Genomic DNA, 23,298 nt, shown 5'->3' on the forward strand with positions numbered 1-23,298 from the left:
TTTTTTATTTATTTATTTATTTTTTTTTACAAGGTATAGGGAATGATGAAAGCCAGAGTTCTACTTGAATACATGTGTGACAATTGTCATGCAGGGTTAATCTAAAATGTTAGTAAAGGTTGTGATTGTGAAACTATATTTGACCAGGAATGTAGATATGTGTGTATTTTGTCAGAGGTGATTCTTTGATGTAGAGGTGTACATCGGATTTGTGCACATGTGATGAGTGTTCTGTGCACTTAATGTGGTGTTCTTAAGCATATGTGACTTGTTCTTTCTGGTGAAGTATGCACAATTTACTGTGTTGGTTAATTGTTATTGTTATTAACCAGCTTCTAGTGTGCTGAAAGCATATTCTGCCTTTGGCTGAAATGCTGGTTATATAAAAATAATCTTGAATGATATGATCTGTTCAAGGGTAGAGTTGCCTGATTGAATTTGTAATTGGTGAATTTCCTGTTTTGATTTCCAAAAAAAAAAAAAAATTATACAAGTTCCTCTTTGAAACAGCAAGACCTACGGAGCAGTCCATGTAAGCCAGATATGTTGTGATTCTCTTTCTAATAAGCCCATACATAGAAAATTGGTTCCTCAGTTCATTCTGAAGAACCACTCAGTGTTTTGTGATTGAAATTAAGATGTCTCTGTGTCCATTTAAGTGGTAATGAAATACTAACGAAGTAGTCTGAGATTTCTTTCATCATGTATGATAATGATAAGGAGAATCTGATTAAAATACTTGGTATCTTGGTGTCTGCTTTGGAAAGTGGAATGTAAGCATGCATCAGAAATCTTAATAACGTTCTCTAAAACATTGGATAGTTCACTGTTTTAAAGAAGTGAGTGAAAATGCTAGATAAGCTTTCTGGGGGTTAAAAGTCAAATAATATTGGCAGTTAACCCTACTCTTACTGACTGGTATATTGACTGCATATATTCAGGGAGATATGTATCTGTGTACACATGCGGCCAGTTTGCTGCAGTGCAGATCCATATTCTTTTGTGGAGCTTTTCATGCGTGAGGGTCTGCATAATATACTTTTTTATTTTTTGTAAAATGTGAGAAAAGGAGTAAGTGAGCCCTTGAAGCTCAGTATTTTGAAGTTGATGGTATGACTACAAGTTCTGAGCCGTGTTTCTTACTAGACTCCTGTCATGTGTCAGTAACCCTTTCAAAATGGCTGCGTGTTTGACTGTAATACATGTTTTCTACTTGTACCTGCTCTGGTTATTGATAGAAACAAGCATCTACAATTCTTAATGCTGCAGGGTTGGGACTCCTGTGAAAAAGGGGAATGTATGCTTTCATGCTCATGCCTCATCAATAACGCTGCAAGCTAAAGTACAATTCTTGACCATAAATGTGCTTTGGTGATGGGTTATGGGCAGAAAAGTTGTTTTTAATCCCTAGGTCAAAGACTTCTGTCACTTACAGAAATGATCTGTCTGATAATTTCAAAAACTATTAGGCAAAGTTTTTTTGGGGGCGGGGGAGTTGTGAATGTTTTAATAATCCTTGGAAAAGCTCTGAAATTCATGAAATGCAGTTTTGGAGCAAATTTGAAGAAGTTAGAACTGTAAAGGTTTAGAAATGTGTTTTTAAAGTCAAGGAAAATTTAGAATACTTTAAAAGGATTGCAAGTTGAGAAATTGAAAATATCAATCTTTATACTTAATTTAATCTGAGATTTTGAGCAGCTTGACTGTTGAAATGCATGGAACTGAGATTGTATGGGTATTTTAAATCAATATTTTAAAGCCCTTAATGCATTTTAGTTCTCACAAAACTTAAACTCGACTGTGAACCCCTTGAGGTCATTTATTTTAGGAAAAAGATGTACTTTTTGCAATATTTTTTCCCTTGAATGTTTTTAATATTCAGGTGATATAGCTTCTAGGCTTTGTTTCCAATTTAAAATAATGTTCTTTCAGCAGTTCTTTTTAAGCTTTAAATAGAACATTAGTGAACAAAGCGTAGTACTGATAATGAATTTGAGTATTTTCGTATTGATTATGAATCTCTTTTAATTTTGTTTTTATATCAGATGAAGCAGTGTACTTCTGGCTGCTTTGTGCTATAATAGTGTGAATACAAAGCAGCTTGGAATATCTCAGGTATGCAAAGAAGGTTTGAAGCCTGTGCAAGTTGCCAGTGCAGACCAGCTGTTGCACGGCTGTGAATCTTGCCCCCAGATTTTCGGTGTGTGGCCCAGAACTCACACAGCTGGGATGAGTTGAAGACCAGCATGAATTTCGTTCACATCTTGACAGGGAGCTTTACATCACTGATCTTGGCAGCATTAGAATTGCCACACACACACAGCAGCCAGTGTGCCAGGTGATGATGTCAGTGATGTGATGCCAGTGCTACTGAGCTATCTGCTGATTACCAGTAGTCACAACTAGTAAGACTAATATTTCTTACAACTTCACATGTAAAAATTCTGAATTTTCCATCATTGTATTTAAAAATGTATTGATTGTTTTGAATCTCAGGAGGGTGGTAGTCTGGGTCACTAAATCTTCATCCGTCATGCACAGCCAAAGGATTTTGAATTTTACCAGGCACAGACAACTGTAATCTTTATAATCAGTTTGTGTGGGTGTCAACATTCAGCTCTCCAATGAAATTTGCCATAAAAGAAATGAGAAATTGGATGAGATAGGAATGAAACCAGAAAGTTGGCTGTATAAATGGTTTAGTGGTAATCTAATGTGTAGCTGACTGGCTACTATCCAAATAGTGCTTAGGATTGTTTGTTTTCTTCCAGGAAAGAATGTTATTGAATATTAGATGACTACTTCCCTGAAGGAAAATGCCATAAGCTTCATGTCTAGGTATTTTTTTTTCTGCTATCAGTTTGTATCTTGTATGGCACAACTGTTTCTTATATCACGCTTGTGGATGATAATATGAAAACTAAAAATAGCAGATTGCAGCAACAAAATGCTGGGCATGTGTAAGCCAGCAGGAGTTTTGCAATTGACGTTACTAGAGCCAGAATTTTACCCTAGGTTATTATATACTAGATTAGATTTTCAGTGTTTAACTTTTGGTCATCATCCGTAGTACAATCATTAGTCAACAGAATGCAAAAGGGATGCTTTGACTTGGGGGGAAAAAAGGCAGAAGCTTTAAGTGTTCATATAGCCTTAGACTGCTGGAGTCAGTTTGAGAGTTTAGTCTCTAAGGAAAGTGTGCTGGAAGACTTTGAAATTGTATTAAATATCCAAAGTATTCCGAGTCACAAGATTGTTGCTATCAGTGAGAGAAGGTAAATCACTGGAATGGTAGGAGATACAACAACGGCATTTTCTTGTTTTTTACTCTTACATATTATTTTCGTTTTCCCTCCTCTGAGATTGGATTTCTGACATCAAATGACAATCAGGGGAGAGTCAGTGGAAATTCTGGGAGAGTAAACTCCCATGGGTTTCAGTGGAGATGGTGGCCTCTGCTTTTTAGTGTATTTTGTTTTATACAATTATTGCTCAAATTCCATTTTACTCAGCTAAATAACATTTAGAATACTCACATGAATCATCTTTCTTCATTTACAACTGGAAGCATTCAGAGATGTTTAAAAGATCATCTTTTTTCCTGTGTTCCACACTGCCACCAAGTTCTGATATTTAAAAAACCATAGCTGGGCTTTATTTGGTTTGGGTATTTTCTGGTTACTTGTGTATTTACAACTTAAAAAAAAAAAAAAGTTTTGCTCTGTTATTGTGAATCTTAGTGCTACTTTTTATTTTTTTACTGACAATCGGAACTCTCATTGCTGTTACAACCTTTTATGCTTCTGAAATAACAGGCCAAATATTGTCAGACTCAGCATGAAATTTTGAGCTGTCAAGACTGGCAGTGGGCAGTTTCAGGGTGCCTGAATTTGTTACTGCCAATCCTAAATTTTCTATTCTAAGACTGTGATTCACAGCAGTAATGACTCTTTAAGCATAGCTAGTCTGATTTTCATCTCACCTGTGTGAGACTGCTGTGACCTGGGGTTGGGCTGTGAACCAGTACACCACCAAAATTTCACTTCAGACCAGTTTTAGTTGGAATTCTGCATGTCCCCTAGATGCCACCGTGCCCGACCTGTGGGCTGTGCCCTGCTGCTGCTTCGTCATGGCAGCGGCTCTGCCCCAGGCATGCAACCATCACTTAGCACTAACAACATTGGTGCACCATTCACCCCATTTGGGCTGAAACCAGGACACACTTGGAAATGTTCCCACCAGTATTCTGCTGCATATTGTTGCTGTGTGACCGATGACAGCATTAGGGCAGTCTGACAAAATGGCATCTGATGTGGAAGTGCGTATGAAGCAATGGTGTGTCATTGAATTCCTCCATGTGGGAAAAAATGGTACCCCCTGATGTTCATCACTGCTTGTTGAATGCTTATGGAGACCAAGCAATGAATGTGAGCACTGTGAAATGGTGGGTGGTGCATTTCATCAGTGGCAACAGTGACAGTGGGTCACCTCCTCTGGTGGAGATTGTTATGAACACAGCGTGTAGGCTCTTGTTCATGGCTGTTGAAAATGCATAACTAATGGTGCTGACTATGTTGAAAAAGCATGTTTTGTGGCTGAGAATTTGCTCTATTAAATGCTGTTGTTGTGCTCTTTGTATCAGTTGTTGTTTCCATAAAGATCATAGAATGGCCTGGGTTGAAAAGGACCACAATGATCATCAAATTTCAACCCCCCCCTGCTATATGCAGGGTCATCAACCACCAGACCAGGCTGCCCAGAGCCACATCCAGCCTGGCCTTGAATGCCTCCAGGGGTGGGGCATCCACAAAAATGATTAGGAGGCATTAGTTTTGGAGTAAACTTCATAGGTGCAGCCCTAGGTGATACTTTCAGTTAATGCAGCCTCAGACAAGCCAAAAGTTTAGACACCAATGCCATAGGGTGTTTGCAAAGCTCTTGGGCAGAGCTGTAGTGATGGCCATCATTCGTAGCTCTGTGAAGAGTGTATGTGATGATGCTGTACATGTCCAGTGTTTACTTATTTTGGCAAAGGTGAAAATTTGTTGCTGCTGTGGTAAATATTTTTCACTTGCGTCAGTAAGTTCTGATCTTTTGCACAGTGCCAGTATTTGGCTTTTGTAGCTGTCAGTGCTCACAGTCCAGTGAGATCTTGAAAGTGGAATTACGGGTGCTTACTTATGCCTTTGTATTGGAATAATAGTACTACTCTTTGTGTGTCTGAAGTCATAACTGCATGTGCTTCCGTGTCCTGTACGTGTTACAAAATCAGGAATTGTTCGCTTTAGGTTTTCAAATAATGGATGACTATTTGGAAGTTACCAGCATCTGCAGGTTTTGAAAATATGACAAGAATTGTTTAAGACATGAGTTTGGTGTGGTGGTTTTGTTTTTTAGGTGGTGTGGCTTTAGCTCAAGTATTATTTTTTTACGTGAAGTACCTCGTTCTGTACGGTGTTGCTGCCCTCCTTCTCCGGATGGATGGACTCAGACCTCCAGCCCTTCCTCGCTGTGTGAGCCTGATGCACAGTTTTACTAAAATGTGGAGGTTAGTCACTAATTACATTTAGTAATTTTCCTAGTGATTTATTACTATCAATATATAAGAACGTGTGTATGTGTGTGCGCTTCCATGGCTGCAGGTATCCTTTCTTGCACTTTTGTGTGCTTTTCCTCTCCCTGTGATTTATCTTTTTCACTTCTAGCTGAACTTAATTTTGATAGTTACTTTAATCACGCTGCAAAGAAAGAGCAAAGCAACCCTCCTCATGTTTGTATTCTCTTAATGGTTAGACTGGAACCACTTAGTGTCACTAGCATAGCACTTGCTTTTTCCAGATGTCTATTAAATAAGACTTTTTCAGTCTTGATCCAAAACCCACATTTCAGCTGGATTTTTATCCAGAGAAGGAAAAGAAATTCTAGTTAGTTACATTATGAGGGAAGTTCTGGATATAATGTTTTAATATGTAGGGTCATGCAATAGAGGATCTTCAATATATTGAAAATAAGATGAAAGAATGGTAATTCCTTATTTATGAAAATATGGATCTACTTTGTTTTTCAAGTGTTTCTGCATAATATTTCACACACACACAAAAAAGCAAGCTTTAAATCTTAGTGTTGCTTTACATCACTGCTCACTGAGCAAACCTGAGGCCCTCAGTATAGGAAGAGTGCAGGGCTGTTGGAGTGGGTCCAGAGGCTGGAGCACCTCTCCTATGAAGGCAGACTAAGGGAGCTGGGCTTGTTCAGCCTGGGGAAGACTGCGGGAGAGACTTCATTGTGGCCTTCCTGTACTTGAGGGGAGCTTACAAGCAGGAGGGGGACTGACTTTTTACGTGATCTGATAGTGGTAGGACAAGGGGAATGGCTTCAAACTGAAAGGGGAGGTTTGGGTTAGCTCGTAGGAAGAAATTTTTTATTCAGAGGGTGGCACAGCTGCCCAGAGAAGCTGTGGAGCCCCATCCCTGGAGGCCAGATTGGATGGGGCCTTGGGCATCTCTGTCCATGGCAGAGGGGTGGAAATGATGATCTTATGGTCATAAGCCATTCTATGATTTTCCCTGAAAACTATCTCCCGAGTGAATTCTTCTTGGTGTTTAGCCTGTGCGTAATAGTTGATACACTCTGTTTCTTTCCTCCTCTTCTCTATGTCCTCTTCCTGTGCCCCAGACCTCCAGAAAGATTGTTTGGCTTTTTAGTACAGACACTTCTCTCTTTCATTCTGCTAGCATAGAGCCTAGCACAATGGGGTTTGTCTGTTTTGATGTCCGACTGGTTTGTGATATGAACAAACATTTTTCATTTTAGTCATGATAACAGTGGGCCTGTTACTATCTGGGCTTTCTTGGGTGAAATTTTCATTTTGTTTCCTGCTTGAAGCTAGTTGTAACAGGAAAACTTTATCATTTGTAATGGTTTGAAACTATTACTAATTTGTATTTGGATAAGAAATGCAGCTTAAATAGGATGGATAAAGCAGATGAGTTGTTGAAGAGTGACTTGAGTGACTAGTAAACTCCTAGGTTTAAATAGTCTTCCAGAAAGAATTTGAACTGAACTTCTGACCTACGGAATTAATTTTAGAAATGTGTGTTTTTCACTGGCCAGTCTCCTGAGAGCTTTATCTCATGACCCTTACAAGCAGGGTTTCAAACAACAGTATTTTTTTTTTTAATTCCTCTTCCTGTTGTTATGTCTGGAATTCTGGGCTTTGCCTTAGAGGTGTCAAATGAAACTGAACTTCAGCAGAAGTAATTACACTGCTTTGTCAGGTAATTGTAACAAACAATGCAAGAAGTATTCCATGCTTCAAAGGTGCATGTGTTGTATCACATCAAAAACAATTGCTGTTCTTTTATAAAATATTCATAAAATTTTTCTTCATAACAAAATTGAAAAGTATCAAAGTAGTAAAGTTTAATTATCGTAGTAAAGTTTAATTATCTCTGCAGAAGGAAAAATGAAAACAGCTGATATCTCTCATTTGCCCAAAGTTTTTGTTCATATATGTAGCAAACACTACCAGTAATAATACAAATATTCTGCAGATGGGATTTGTTTGCTAGCTTAGTAGGTTGAAAAATCAGTTAATGTACAGTTGAGTTTGATTTCTTGCTTTCAAAGCTATATAGGCAGTAGAATTTCCTGTGGCTGCTAGTGAATTATGGGTCATTCCTACTTATCTAAAAAATTCTCACATAGCTTTCCCTATGAATCCCAGAATTATGATGCTCTTATGCCTTTGCAGTAAAAATCATGAATCTCTACTACAGAGGCTAGCAGTCTTTATGTGCTCTGTTATGCTGCATAGGAACATCATTGTTAGAAGTGGAAATAGCTTTTTGTTTTAACCTCTACTAGGTGGATGTCTGAAAAGGACCAATGTAGACGAAGTACTGAAGTGATGAGATTTCCATAAAAGCTATGAAAAAGTAATGATGAAAGCAAATAGCTTGTTGTGAGGTCTTGTGAGCAGTGAGCTGTTTCCTTGAAGTGCTGAATACTGGTGGTTGTAATTTGGAGATTTGTAGTTTTTTTTTAATTAGTATTTCTAACAACACTATTATAGACTAGCTCAAATATAAATGTTAATAACATCAGGCCTAATTTTAAGTTTTTTTTAATAAAATTATGGCTGAGTATTGCTTAAGATTGTTAGAGCCAGACTGGGGAATGGGACAACCCAGGCAACATAAGGGAGTGCACTGTCACCTGTTGGCTAACATCTGCAGTACTGCTCAGAGGAAGCCCTTGTGGTTGCTTGACTTGCTCCTGTCCTTTTCAGTGGCATCCACTGTAGGCAACTCTCAGACTTGGGCTATTATAGTAGATAAGGCTCTTTGAAGACCCTGCATTGCTATTTTAATATCTTTAAGTTATTAGCAGTGCATATTACAAAAGAAACAAGATAGCCTGATGAGAAAAACAACATGAATGCCACGATGTAAGAAGGGCAAATATGCCACTGAACAGACTTCCACCACTACCTTTTGTCCTTGGAGCATAACAACAAAAGATTTGGATGTGACAAATCCAGATCAGTGCAACCTAAAATCAGTATGTGCTGTCATTATTCACTATGTAATACTGCAGGTAGAAGAGCTCTCAATGAGGAGGGGAAGAAAAATGTCATGGTTTGTTGTCTAAAATTTCTCTGGAGCAAAGCAGTTACTAGAAAAACAAATCAGGTGTTCTGTATCCTCCTTTATGACGTTAAATGCTTAACTGAATTGTCCATTCTTCCAAACTTAAGAAATAAGGGTCTCTAATTAAAAAGAATTGTGTTTTATAATAGATAATCTGTGTTTTCTTTAATCAAGATAATCTCCTGAGTAAAAATAATAATAATAATTAGCTATCTTTCTTTTTGCTTCATGGTTAACATAAATACTGAATGTGTTGCTATGGTTTCAGTTTATCATAATCTTGGCAAATGTGTAGTTGCAGAGCTAAAAAAAAAAAAAAGTATAACCAAGGTAATACCATTCAAAAGTTCGACTGTAGTTGTCAACTTAATTTTTAATGTCTGTTTTATCTTGTATAGGTCACAAATAAGATAAAATTTATTGTTGTTAGCAGGGCTAAAAGCAAATTAGCGAAGCATGATAAAGAAACTATTGCTGAAAGTTTATGAGTGCTTTCAAAGAATTGCTACACAACTTCTCAGGCTGGGAACCAATAGTGTAGTGCAACTGGAGAAAGATGTGCTAGTTAGAGCATGGCTGAAAGTTGCAAATTGATTTAATGTGGAAAAATATCCTAGCGGGGAAGTGAAGATGTGGAAACTAGAGAAAAATAGCACCTAACAAATCCTACATTATATCTCACTTATTGATGAACAGCTTTGGCAAGGTGTTCCACAATGAAACTTGCTAGTTCATAGTTTACAACGAAGTTTAGCACAAATGCCGTTCCTGGTGTTGGGGGGAAGGGAAGTTACCATTTCAGTGTTTCCATGCTACATTACTGAGTGCCTTAAGTGCTTTTCTCCTGTTCTCTAAAGATTTTGGACACATTGATCTGATACATTTTGACATGTCATGGGAGTAACATGGCATAAATATCTCATTATCTCAGGTCAGAATCTGATACCAGGCTTGCAGAAACATGACTCCTCTTCTTCTATGCCCCTCCACCTTAAAATCTGCACATTCCCAAGAGTCTTATCTGAAAGTAAGCACTAAAAATGCTACAACAGTCATTGTCAAGAGGATCAGGTATTTTGATGTGATTTGCTTTGTGTCTGTCCTGTAATTCCGGACAGCTATTATTTGAAAGCTTTCTGCTCCATAAAGGGACTTATCCAGCAGCTGGCACTGAGAGACGAGAAAAGGGAAGACAGGCTTATGCATCTTTACTTTTTCTATGGAGGTTAGGACTGTCATTTTTGGTCTACTTCTAGCCTTTGGTTTGGAAAGAAGACGTTATCCAGTGTGTTTCAGAGACAATCCAGTAAAACAAAAATGTGTATTTTAATCTTCTAACTTCTCACGAGAGGAAAAAAAAGAAAAAAAGCTAATGTCATGGCACTTTTGCTTAAAAATCAAAAGGCAACTTTTCCTTATTCTGTATTTTCAGAGGTGGTCTGTGAAATATGGAAGAATCATAGGATGGTTTGGGTTGGAATGGACTTTAAGATAACCTAGTTCCAGCCCCCCTGCTTTATTTAGAAAGGGACACCTCCCTCACCTCCCTTTAGACCAGGTTGCTCACAGCCCTATTCAGCCTGGCCTTGAGTGCTTCCATAGTGGGGCCACTCGCAGCCTCATAGCGTAGCCTGTTCCAGTGTCTCACCACTCTCCCAGTAAATAATTTTTTCCTGATATCTAGTCTAAATCTTCCCTCTTCCAGTTTAAAACCATTTCCCTTTGTCCTGTTGCTACCTGCTCTTATAAAAAGTTCCTCACCAGCTTTCCCACAGGCCCCTTTTAAGTACTGGAAGGCTCTATAAGTTTTTCTTGGAGTCTTCTCTATGCCTAAGAGTCCCACCTCTCAGCCTGTCTTCATAGGGGAGGTGCTTCAGCACTCTGATCATCTCATGAGCCCTCCTCTGGACCTGTTACAATAACATCATGTCCTTCTTGTGTTGGGGGCCCCAGAACTGGATGCAGTACTTCAGGTGGGATCTCAGGAGAGCAGGGTAGAGGGGCAGAATCAACTCTTTCGACCTGCTGGTCACACTTCTCTTGATGCAACCTGGGATACAATTAGCCTTCTGGGCTGCAGGTGCACTCTGCCAGCTCATGTTGAGTCTTCCATCAATTGGCACTGCCAAATCCTTCTCCTCGGGACTGCTCACAAGCCATTCTCCACCCAATCTGTATCTGTGCTTGGAATTGCCCCGACTCAGGTGCAGGACCTTGTACTTGGCCTTGTTGAACTTCATGAGGTTGGCATGGGCCCACCTCTCAAGCCTGTCCAGGTGCATCTGGATAGCATCCCTTCCCTCTAGTGTGTCAACTGCACCACTCAGCTTGGTGTCATCTGCTAACTTGCTGTGGGTGTACTTGATCCCACTCTCCATGTCACCTACAGAGATGTTAACACTGGTCCCAACACCAGTCCCTGAGTAAGGCCACATGTCACCTGTCTCCACTTGGACACTGAGCTGTTGACTGCAACTCTCTGAATGCAACCATCCAGCCAATTCCTTATCCTTATTGGAGCGGTCCAATTATCAAATCCATTTTTCTCCAACATGGCAACGGGGATGACATGTAGGACAGTATCAGATGCTTTGCACAAGTCCAGGTAGATCATTATTACACAAGGATTATTTTAAAACAACATTTGATTTAAGCAGAATCTCATCTGCAATGTTGAAATGACCTTGTGTTTGTAAGTAAGGAGAAATTGTATTGAAATTAATGGATAAAATAAATGGATATCACCAAAGTGTGCAGATGCATGAATACCTCAATGAACGTAAGCTGTTAAGCTTTCTTTTGCCTCTTCTAACAGTGGAAGTCAGATTTCTTTTGTGGTCTGTGTGTCTTTTTTGGTCAAGTGTACTGAGTTAGAGAAAAAGAGAATTTTTATAGCATTATACTTTCATAGCCTTATCTAATAAGAAGGCAAGCAGAGGAGTGGTCATTGACTTTTTTTTCCCTTACAGATGTGGGATAAAAATTTTGGATATAATTTTGACCTTGTGGAAGTCACTGTCAAACCCTTGATTGGATTTAGTGATTCTAGGATTAGACTTTAAGAACTCTACTGGCACTGGACTTAAATAGACTTGCTGAGTGAAGCAGATCTGTAAGTGCTGGTAGCATCAGTAGGACATAAGAATTTACAAAATACGAAGTAAATGCTTGAGAGGGCCTTTCATAAGAATAATGTTTCACATCTACTTTTTTTCTTTTTTTAAACTGAGGCCTAAGGAAATGTTTCACAACTGCAAGTAGCTCAGTAGGGACAGCAATGTTACTGTCTGTTCAATTAAGAGGATTGGTTTGGAACGTGTACTTAACTACACAGTTGATAAACATCTCTAATGCCAAATGTGTCTGAAATAGTCAGTTACTATTTAACTGTGCTGTAATTAGTGAAAACTGAACGTTTATTTATTATTGTGTCGTCTCAGCTGTTTTGGGAAGGGTAAATGGTCACATTTCATCACATTTAACCACAGTTATGTGAATTAGAAAACAAGAATGATAAAAACAACTGTTAGGTTTGGAAGACTTACTTTTGGTTCAGTTATTATAGGAAGTAGTAAGTTAGTAAAATGTAATTCATCACATTTTTGTTGTGAAAGCATTTTAGTTAGGAGGATTTCAGATACAGATAATATCGTATGACATCTCATGTAGTATGCTACTTATGACATATTTATATTATGCATTTGTTTATTATGTTTTGTTAATTATACTATACCCTAACAGATACTTCTATTTATTTAGAAGATCAAATTCTAGCAGCACTGAAAAATGTTATTGTAACAAACTGCACCCAAGTCTTGGTTTCTGTAGTTGTGTTTGGAAGTCTCACTAGTGTAAGGCGATTCTTTGTGTGAATGTCACTTAATATTCTTTGTACTAATTTTTTCTAATCCTGATGTTCACTGTTGGATCATATCATGCATGTGATATAAACATAACATTCAAACATTAAGCCTGTGTGCCAATATCAGAATACTTAAGCTGCTTGTGCGGCTGCTGGGTGTTCATTTAACTACAGAATTGTTACATGCTTTTTGGTATTGAAATAACATGTTTCTAAGTTGAAAAATAACATCTTTTTTCGATTTACTGACCTGTTGTATTTTTTCATTAATGTTTATGTTGTTTAAAACCAGACTGATCTGTGATGTGTTCCTTTTAGCTAATATGTCACCTGAACACATGAAAGATGTGTCAGTTCCGGTCTGGTTAGTCATTGCCTCACTGATAGAGACAACAGTTAACTGCTTTTGGCATCAGCTAAATTAGTGCAAGCTACAGTTCCTCTTGCCTACTATGAGGCTCAATTTGTTGGTTATGATAAGTTTTAAAAGCCTCCTTAAATCTCTTCAGTAGAGGAAAAAAAATCTATTATTTGTCTCTTAGGAGTGCAAAAAGAGGTCATAACAAAATGCCTTAATCGGTCTTGTGTCTAAATTGCATAATTACTGGAATTTTATCTGTCTAGTAACTGCTTTGATACTGAAATTTGAAATTGCTTGGCTTTTTTTTTTTTAATGAACGTGCCAAGCCCACCTACTGCTTATCACTCATGAAGCCCATCCTTTCTAATATTAGGCATGAGATCAGCATAGATAGACTATTACTGCTGCACACATTTGGCAAACAGCACTTTGCTCACAACTGCTATAGAAAAATGAATAATAGCTATTAATAAACTTTGTTCCATTTGCAGCAAGGCTAGGGAAATCTCCTAGTAATTGGATGGTTGCTCTTCTTGGCAAGCCTTACTCAAGGAAAACTGAAGGAAATCTCACCCTATGGGAGTTTGCCAATAATGGGCAGGCATTAGGCTTCAACCATTCTCCAGGAGATACTGCAGATTTCTGAAGAGTCAGGGAAGGCAGGAAATTAAAGTAGTATTTCTTCTGAAGAGTCCTAAGAGAGATTAACAGAATACGAATGAGATTTGCTTCTTAAGAAGGTGTCTGATGAGGTGTATCACTAAAATCCAGTGAGAGGCATACCTGAGGAAAAAGAAGTAATTTCTTTCTTGAAGCCTCCTATGTAGCCAGACCTGCGTATGACTTCATATTTACTCTAGCAATGACTGATGCCTGCTTGAAGTTGTGCTTGGGGCTCTGGCCAGGAGATTGCTTAAAAAAAATAAATCACTACCTGGAATCATTAATGCCTTACTCAGACTTTCAGCTAGAATACAAGTTGAGTGTTTTAATTGAAATGAAACAACAAAACAGATTAGATTAGGAATCTAATTTGTATGCTGGAGGCCACTAGTAGTTTATGAAATCTTTTTATGCAGTTCATGAAAAAGCTTTCTCACTGGGGCCATCCTTTAATTAAATTTAAATTATTTCTGCTGTACAGATCTCCAACCTAAGCTAACTGCTGTTGAATGCCACAGATCTAACTCCAGGACTCTCACTGATATTCTCAAAGGTGAACGTGTCCATAACAAATGCATGCTTAAGTTGAACTGTAGCCTATAGTATGCTCAAAGTCGGTCCAGGTATTTCTGCTTCTATTGAAATAGATGAGGGTTTTGCTGCTGCAGGGTTGGGATTTCACTGGAGACTCCATCCTCATGGGTGTGGAAAGCCCTATTCTCTCCCTGTGACTCCATGCAGAAAAAAAAACTTTACTGCACGTAGGAGATTTGAAGTTTTCTCTATTGAGCTTTGAAACCACCGCTTATTTACAGTGCTTTTTTATGAGGTGGGACATCTGCTTCATGTGCACCTTATTGGTGCCAGGGAGCTACGCTGCACTGAGCTGAAACTAAGGATGGAGATATCCAGGACGTGCTGAACATAGTGTTAGTGCAGGTTGTTCTAACAGTGTAGGAAACCAAAAGGCAACTTAGTTGCCTTTTGACTTGAGCTGGGCAGAAAAAAACCGGATGAGGTTTAACAAAAGCAAGTGTAGAGTCTTGCATCTGGGGAGGAATAATTGCATGCACCAGTACAGGTTGGGGGATGAGCTGCTGGAGGGGAGCTCTGCGGAGAGGGACCTGGGTGTCCTGGTGGATGACAGGTTGGCCATGAGCCAGCAGTGTGCCCTTGTGGCCAAAAAGGCCAATGGCATTCTGGGGTGCATTAAAAAGAGCGTGTCCAGCAGGTCGAAGGAGGTGATCCTCCCCCTCTACTCTGCCCTGGTAAGACCTCATCTGGAGTACTGTGTCCAGTTCTGGGCTCCCCAGTACAAAAAAGACAGGGATCTCTTGGAAAGAGTCCAGCGGAGGGCCACGAAGATGGTGAAGGGCCTGGAGCATCTCTCCTACGAGGAAAGGCTGAGTGAACTGGGTCTGTTCAGACTTGAGAAAAGGAGACTGAGAGGGGACCTGATCCAGCTCTATAAATATCTAAGGTGTGGGGGGCAGAATGGCGAGGCCAGACTGTTTTCAGTGGTGAGTGGAGACAGGACGAGGGGAAACGGCTGGAAACTGCAGCACAGGAAGTTCCGCACAAATGTGCGCAAGAACTTCTTTACGGTGAGGGTGACGGAGCACTGGAACAGGCTGCCCAGGGAGGTGGTGGAGTCTCCTTCTCTGGAGATGTTCAAGACCTGCCTGGATGCCTACCTGTGCAACCTGCTGTAGGGAACCTGCTTTGGCAGGGGGGTTGGACTCGATGATCTCTGGAGGTCCCTTCCAACCCCTACAATTCTGTGATTCTGTGATTCTGTGATTAGTATTGCTGAATCACTTCAGGAAGAAATAGATCAGAAATTGGAAGTGATTTTTCTAAAATGAAGTGTTAAGATGTCTGTATGTCCTTAAGCAAGTGTTGCAGAATATGATAAAGATATCTTTATGCATATACAAGTCCAACTTATTATTACTATAGCAAAAAACTGCTGGTCAGACATATGATTTAAAAGCATTTGACAGTCTTCATATATTTTCTTTCAAATAACGTGGATTTTCTTATCATCTTGGTTGAATTTTTTTTTTTTTTTTTTTTTTTTTTAACACTGAAAAGAAAGCTGCTACTACCAGTTTGCTGCATTGCAGATAGTTAAAGATTAAAGTTAAAGCTTAAAATCGCAGCTCATAAACAAAGGACAGCCTGTCGAAGATTGAGATTCAGGCTTAAACTTGTGCTTAAGATCTTGGTTTTCAGAAGTACATTCAGATCACTTGAAAAACAACTTTTTAGTTGGGTTGAACAGATTTTATTTTATTGTATGTTTTATGGTATGACTGAGATGTTTTTGGTTTTGAAAAGGAAAAGATTTTGCTACAGTTTATTTTGAATGAATGCATGAAGAGCATTGCAGAGCCTGGAGAGTATGCAGTTTTGTTCCTAACTTCAGCACCATATCAGGGAGTAAATGATGTTATCAGTGTATGGATGGAGTTCCCCATGTGTCTTGCTCTAGTTAAGAGTCTGAAGATCATCATAGTTGTGTGTAGCATGAGTCCCCAGAAAATGTTGCAATATGGCTTTCAAGGCTCTGGGTTCAAAAGTATATTCCATAATTTGGATCAATACTTGCTAATGGTTGTTGTATTGGATCTCATTTATCAGTATTACCTGCTTCATCACGTGTTTTCCTATCTTCATTTTAAAAGCTATCAACAATAGACAGCTTTGTCTTTTCACTTGAATATTTTCAATTTGCTTGCTGTGTTTTTACTCAGTAATCGTCATTTTTCTGTTTGAAGTTGAGCATCTGCTTTCTAGATAGTGCTTTCTAGATAGTACTTCCTAGCACAGTGCCAATTACTTTGTGTACAATGAAGCGTGCTATTTGCCATCAAAGAGCAGTTCTGCAGTGAAGGTGTAAGTTTTGAGTAACCTAGCAGAAAATAGCATGTCTGAATCCATGCATGCTGTACAAAGATACGAGTGTCTTCTACAAAATATGGATGGCTTTCCCGGGTCTTTATTTAATAATGAAGATGATGATGAATCAATTGGTAGCAGTCACTACTTGGAGAAAAAAAGAAAACAAACTTTTAAACAAACTTGTAGACAAACCTCTCTAGGATTTGCTGTAGGAAAAGTTTGTAGTTCTTTCATTGAGACGCTAAATTATAGACCTTAGCGAAGTATTTACGCAAGTTTTGTATCTGTTTTCCCTGTAATCATTTTATTCTCTTGACAAGGCTCAAAAATATTTTTCGGACTTATATTGCACAATTGTAATTGTGATTTGGAAGCCTTCATCATTTGCAGGTTGCTGAGTAGGGAAGTTGCCAGAGATGGCATTGGAGGAAAGGTTAGCTGAGGCAGAAGAAGCAGGAAAAGAAGTTTAGAGCTCCAAAGTGGATGAACATCCATCAGTTTACACACTACTCCAAGACACTGCTTGAGAAACAAGTGAAGCAGCCTATTAAAAACCTTGTGTCAGTGAAAGCAGCTATCGTTCAATAATATTCTAGTCTCCAGTGCAAAATGTTCTTTTGTATAGAGGCGTAGTCAGCAACTCAGTGATGAAATGTGAGGTTTATTTGCAAGGACTGCTAATGGAAGTGCTGGTTTTGTAAATGCTTTTCTGGACTTAGGTGGATCAGTTTCCTCTGAGGGTATGTGAATGAGTCGGACTTTGTAAGGTCAAGTTTAACCATGTTTATAACAGGAGGAGCTGAGAACCTTTGTTGAAAGGTTTCAGAAACTTGAAGGCTTCTTCTGAGAGATGGAGAATACCCTCAGGGCAGAGCGTACTGAAACTGTAATACATAGCAAGCCCCTTGTTGGAGTCGTCATCACAACAAATAGCTCCAAGTCTTGCTGATTAGAAGAGATCCCAGTGCAATTGCTATACTGTGCTTGTTCCAGTGAAACATGGGGTAGCACTTCTCCTTGTTTTCCTTTCCTACCTACAGAAATTACAGCATTAGGTCCTATTCCAGAGGTAACATGACTATTTTTAAGCTCTTCAGGATATTTTGGTCTACATTCCATTCTCTAGCTTTGAGGGATTGTAGACTTCTGATTTTTGAATGCTTCACAAGTGGCAAACTGTCCCTATAGATCTACTTTGCCCAAGGTAGAGCCCAAAGATAAAATGGTGTCACTCTCTCTTTGCATGCATTCAGTGCAGTAGTTGCTGAAAAAATGTTGTGCTGGCTCTTAACAGAACTGGCATAGGCAAACAAATGACCTCATTTCTTAAATAAAAATATTGATGTTTCTGACAGCATAGATTATTCTAGTCCAGGAGCTCCACAGTTATAAAGATATTGCTCCTGAGAGGATGATGAACTTTCGATTGTTCAAAAATGTGTGGAATATTCCTCATTTTAGCCATAACAGCTCTTTTTGTGTTTTCCATGTCAAAAGTGTACTTTGTTTTCTGTAGCAAAGATTTGCAGGTTGGTTTTTTTTTTCTTTTTTTTCCCAGTAAGTGTTGGATATATTGTATCCTTGATACCTTGCCTTGTCTAGATGCAGAAGAAACTGTGTTTTCTCTGTTAGTTTTCTTCTCATATTATGTGACAACCATTAACAAATAGGTTTGAATGTCTTTCTCTTTTGGCCCTTAACCCTGTGTGCCTTGATGGGTGCGCATCAGGAATCTGATAGGGTGTTCTGCTTCTGAAAGTAATTATTTCCTATTCTGTAGCAACATGGATTTGACTCCCTGCCCCCTGCTGTGAATCATTGGGAATGGGATCTCAGACTTGAACCTCACGAGATGGGATCTTTTAGCAAGTCAAAGGAAGTCATAATCAGCGATGCCTAGCACAGTTAATGAGCTGGTGGTGAATAGTGTAAATGTGGGGTCAGATTCTTAACTAACTTAAGGTGGTGTAACTTCAGTAGATTTAAAAGTTATGGGAAGGGATCACATAAAGAGATGAAAAGAGAGGCTTTGTACCTGTTTTTCTAGGAGTCATCAGGATTGCATTTTTTTTAAATGAATGTGCTTTTGCTATTGACTGTGGTTCATATCAGCATGTTTCTACCTCTTTTTCTTTAAGTTTTGTGCTGAATGCAGATTTGGAGGCAACCTGTTGTGTTGTGCTTTTAGCTTTTCAAGCGGTCATCACACGTCTGTGAAATCATTTTTGACCATACCTTGAGGACAGAAGTGTTTGCTTGCAGATAAATTTCAAAGATTTTGTTTTGGAAAAGGGCCTTGTAGGAATAGCATATATATACTGTTAGTCACTGATTTCTAGTTAAGATGCCGGGAAAAGATGCATTTGATTATGGAGGATTATATGTATAATCTTCTGCTGAAATGTATCAGAAGCTAAAACTCCCATGCTTAACAAAAGCATTAAAGTTGCTCACAGAACTGTGATTCAAAACGCGAGCTTTCAGATAAAGACATTTTTTTATAAAGAAAATATCAAATTGCCTGCAGTGACTAGCACGATTATCATAGAATCATAGGATGGTGTAGGTTGTAAGGCACCTCAGAGATTATCCAGTTCCAACTCCCAGCCATAGGCAGGGTTGCCAGTCACCAGCTCAGGCTGCTCAGGACCCCATCCAGCCTGGTATTGAATGCCTCCAAGTATGGGGTTCCACAGCTTCCCTGGGCAGCCTGTGCCAGCGTCTCTCTACCCTCTGAGTAAAAAATTTCCTCTTACCATTCAATATAAATCTTGCCTCTTTTAGTTAAAAACCATCCCCCCTTGTCCTATCACTATCTGCCCATGAAAAAAGTTGGTCTCCGTTAGGTTTGTAAGCTCTTCTTAAGAACTGGAAAGCAACGAGGTCCCCCTGGAGCCTTCGTTCTCCATGCTAAACAAGCCCAGCTCCCTCAGCCTTTCTGCACAGGAAAGATGCTCCAACCCTCTGATCATCCTTGTGGTGTCCTGCAGACCTGCAACAGTTCCATGTCTGCCTTGGGCCCTGGGCCTGACTGCAGTACTCTGGGTAGGACCTCATGAGGGCATAGCAGAGTGGAACAATCGCCTCACTTGCCCTGCTGGCCAGGAAGCGGCCCAGAATGCAGCTCAGGATACTGCTGTCCTTCTAGGCTGCACACATACATTGCTGGCATACATCGTGTTAAACTTTTCATCCACAAGAATCCTGAAGTCCTTCTCTGCAGAGCTCCTCTCAATGAGTTCTCCCAGTCTGTACATATCTGGGATTACCCCATTCAAAATGCAATGCTTTGCACTTGGCCTTGTTGAATTTCGTTAAGTTCACATAGGCCTTCTTTTCAAGCTTTTCCAGGTCCCTTGGATGGCATCCCTTCCTTCTGTAAATTATGAATTGGAAATGAAATAATACCTCCTTATACTAGCTAAATAATGCCTCTTTAAACTAGCTAAGATACGAGATACCCCATTCAAAGGCTACTGCTGCTATTTAAACTATGTTTAAACACTTACATCTCAAAAAATTAGAAGTGTATTATATTACTGATGTTTGAGCAGTATAGAGAGTTCAGCTGGCAAGTCATTTCTTACTCATTGCTGTGGATATCCTTTCCCTTGTTATTTTAAAGTGTATTTTTCTTTTGTAAAATTGTGCTATTTATAGGATTCAAAAAGGGTCTGTGAAGAAACTTAATGTAGTTGTGGCACCATGAAGTACAAGGGCTACCAGATAAATCCTATATTTTGCAGTCAAGCTCAACATTGAGTGAAGTTGATTGTAAATTATGATATAATATCAAATAAATGTGTTCATGTTATAGAATAACTGTCCATGTGTAAATGCCAGGTTTAATTCTGGAGGGCATCCTGGCACCCATCCATAGGTGGATTTCTGTGATGTTGAAGGAGTCTTCATGAAACTATTAATACAGTTGCAGTATGATTGTTTTCTTTTTTTAATGATTAAATTTGCTTGTTTTCCAGTTACCAGGTTGCAGTCCAGAACCTGTTATGCAAACCTTATTTCATTTTGATTTTTCTGTCTGAGAACAGGGAGGTAATTTCTTCTACCAGATCAGTTGCTATTGCTGTCTCACCCTATTTTCAGTTCACTTGCTTGTAGAGTCAAAAGCACTGTGTATTTAAATATGAATAAGCAGAACAGTTGAAAGTGTCTGTGTGGTAGTGTCTTGTCAAAGCCAGCCTCCTGGAATCTTAGTTTTTTTTTGTGTTTTTGCCTTGGGATGTCTCTATAGGTACTTAAAAATGTATGTATCCAAATCCATAGTCTTGTGGATTACTGGTAGTGCACTGAATGCTCCTTTGTATAGTTTGAGACCATTCAGTATTGTTGTCTTTGCTTTTGGAACTAACCAATTATACTGTCCTGTGATGTGTTAGAGATATGGATGCACACTCTGATGCTAATATGCATCTTTTTGTTTGTCGCCGTGTAGTTTTATCTTTAAAATACTACTTGAACAGTGGAGTATTGAGAATCTTATGTAGTCAGGTGAAATGTGTCGGCAGAGCATCAAGCTGAGGAATAATGGGACTGTCTGTGCTGATTTGTGCTAAGGGGAGGCTCTGATCTTTCTTCTACCTTTTTCATTTATTCCAGTAAATTGATTCTGTGCATGTTTATTTTTAATGTGGATTTTATGGAAATAATTTTGATAGCCAATATGAAATAATGATGTTATAGTTCTTTTAATAGGAGTGTTATTTTGTTAAAAAATGACACAAATCTACAGCAAAATGCTGCTTTCTTCCTTCCTATCTGAATCCACTATGCCTTAATTTTGTCCACCCCACTAGGCATCAGCTTTGAACATCCAAGGTTAGCAGGACCATTCAGTTACTGTGTGTATTCTAAGCCAAGTCTTTCAACATTTGCTCCAGTGTCAGAAGATGATATGCTCATTTTCCACATCCCTGTCCTCAAGACGCTTAGTATTTATTTTGTCTCTTCAGAAGATTCAGTCACAGATAAAGAAGATAGAAGATGTGGTCGTTGCTATCAGTGGTAGCCAGTAGTACTTGTAAAGATGAGCTTCTCTAAGGATGTTTAAGGTAGCTGGTTACAGTACAGTCATTCTCTGGAGCTGTACCACCTTCCTCTTCTCCCTGTCCCTGTACAAGAACACTGAAGTGTGTGGTCCTAAGAGCAAAAGGCTTTCAGAGCTAGGAATATGGACTGTGGACAGCTCTGATGCTTAAGGCTTCTGTATATCACAGGTTATTTTAATGGTGAGTGGGAGCCAAACTGTAACATGCTTCCAAGCAGGAGGAATGCAGAAAGATAAGAGGATGCATTTTATACAGCATAACTACACAGTAATGTAACAACAATATGAAACTGGGAGTGCTTTTAGGAAAGGAATAAAAAAATAAAGATCTAATGATGACCGCAATCATGTCTGTAGCAGAATGTTTTTTCTATCCTGGGCAGTTTCTACAAGTAATTTCTCTTGTAGAATACACTGAGGTTAGCAGGACCATTCAGTTACTGTGCCTATTCTAAGCCAAGTCCTTCAACATTCACTTCAGTGTCAGAGGTTGATATACTCATGTTCCACATCACATTTCTCTTGTAGATGCACTACTATCTATCCTGCTGATTTGTTAGAATTGCCCTCCATGTTAACTCCTAGAATTTCTGCAGGTCATCATTTCTCCTCTGTTATCAAGGTGCCATTAATTAACAGTATCTGATTTCTTTTGATATTTCAGGTAGAAATCAACACACTGCAATAATACTAAAGTAGAATCATATTGAATTCAGATAACTGATTAGTCTTTTTGGAACAAGCTGCTCGAGTGCATAATATTTGTTTTCAGATTGTGTACACAATGCAAGACTGTTTTAGAGCAAGTTCAGCACTGGAAATAAGATGTTTGTGTTTTTCAGTTGTACTGTTATGCACACTATTAATCTGGGTTTGTATTGGTAGTCCCATAAAAAGGCACATACTTCAGACATTAGGTACACTTCTGAAATCAACAGATGTTTAGTCTTCCTGTAGTGTCAAGGATTTGCTTGTACGTGGTTGAGAAGCTTGTTTCTCCAGAGCTCGCAGATCAATGGAGGAAACTCAGAAAAGGAGAAAAAACAGTGGCATTAACAGCAGATGTTGCAAGTCCCCAGATTTTCAGGCACAGTTCTTGTCCTTCAGGGTAATTTAATTTGTACTTTGTCAGAAGTCATCCAAGTTATTTTCCTCCCCAGATTTGTGAGGGACGTTCTTCCAAGGCTCATATCTCTGTGTAGTCTCTGTATCTGAAGGAGAGATAAGGGGACTGATTATTCTGTAGCAAAGCAATTCCGTGCCTTTTTTTTGCAGTACAAAGAACATCAAAGGAAAGAAGTATACATATAGGTAGATCCTCTATCTGTATGGCAGGAATCAAGTAGACTTGCTGGTCATCAGGATGCTATAAAAGATTATTTCCAGTAATTAAAACTTATGCTCTCAGTGTGTTATGCTACTCTGAATGTTACTGCTTAACTGAAGAAATACTCAAGGGAAGTAAGCTTTTTGTGAGTCTAAATCTTTTTGTATGGTCATCATCTTAAATGTCACGTCATTGAATAAAGGAAATTGCATGCTAAACTTCTTTTGTTTAGGTTTTATGAATGACAGTTTTACATTTATCTTGGATAATAATTATTTTGAAATACTCTGTTTATATAATACCCGACTAAGAAGTATTTTTTCATAATTAAAATATGATGAATCTTTTTATCTTACAGAAGTTTTGATGTTGGGCTCCATCGCTTTCTGGTCAGGTAAGCTACTATTTATTTTGAATTGCAATTGCATATCAAAAAGTGTTTCTGTTATTGGTGGAGATGGCCAT

The 23,298-nt window shown here is 38.8% G+C and overlaps 1 protein-coding gene across 2 annotated transcripts in view; it reads left to right on the forward strand.

Moving 5' to 3' along the window:
* The window catches only part of HHAT (hedgehog acyltransferase), a 147,166-nt gene that overhangs the window by 20,503 nt on the left and 103,365 nt on the right, over positions 1-23,298 (forward strand). For both annotated transcript variants that reach the window (XM_042824838.1, XM_042824848.1), the window contains 2 exons: positions 5,398-5,548; positions 23,192-23,227. In XM_042824838.1, the coding sequence (XP_042680772.1) occupies positions 5,398-5,548; positions 23,192-23,227 (187 nt within the window). The remainder of the gene's footprint in view (positions 1-5,397; positions 5,549-23,191; positions 23,228-23,298) is intronic.

Source organism: Centrocercus urophasianus, unplaced genomic scaffold (assembly GCF_019232065.1).
Source record: "Centrocercus urophasianus isolate 14NV4802_14NV808 unplaced genomic scaffold, USGS_Curo_1.0 seq_10, whole genome shotgun sequence".
Lineage (NCBI taxonomy): Eukaryota > Metazoa > Chordata > Aves > Galliformes > Phasianidae > Centrocercus > Centrocercus urophasianus.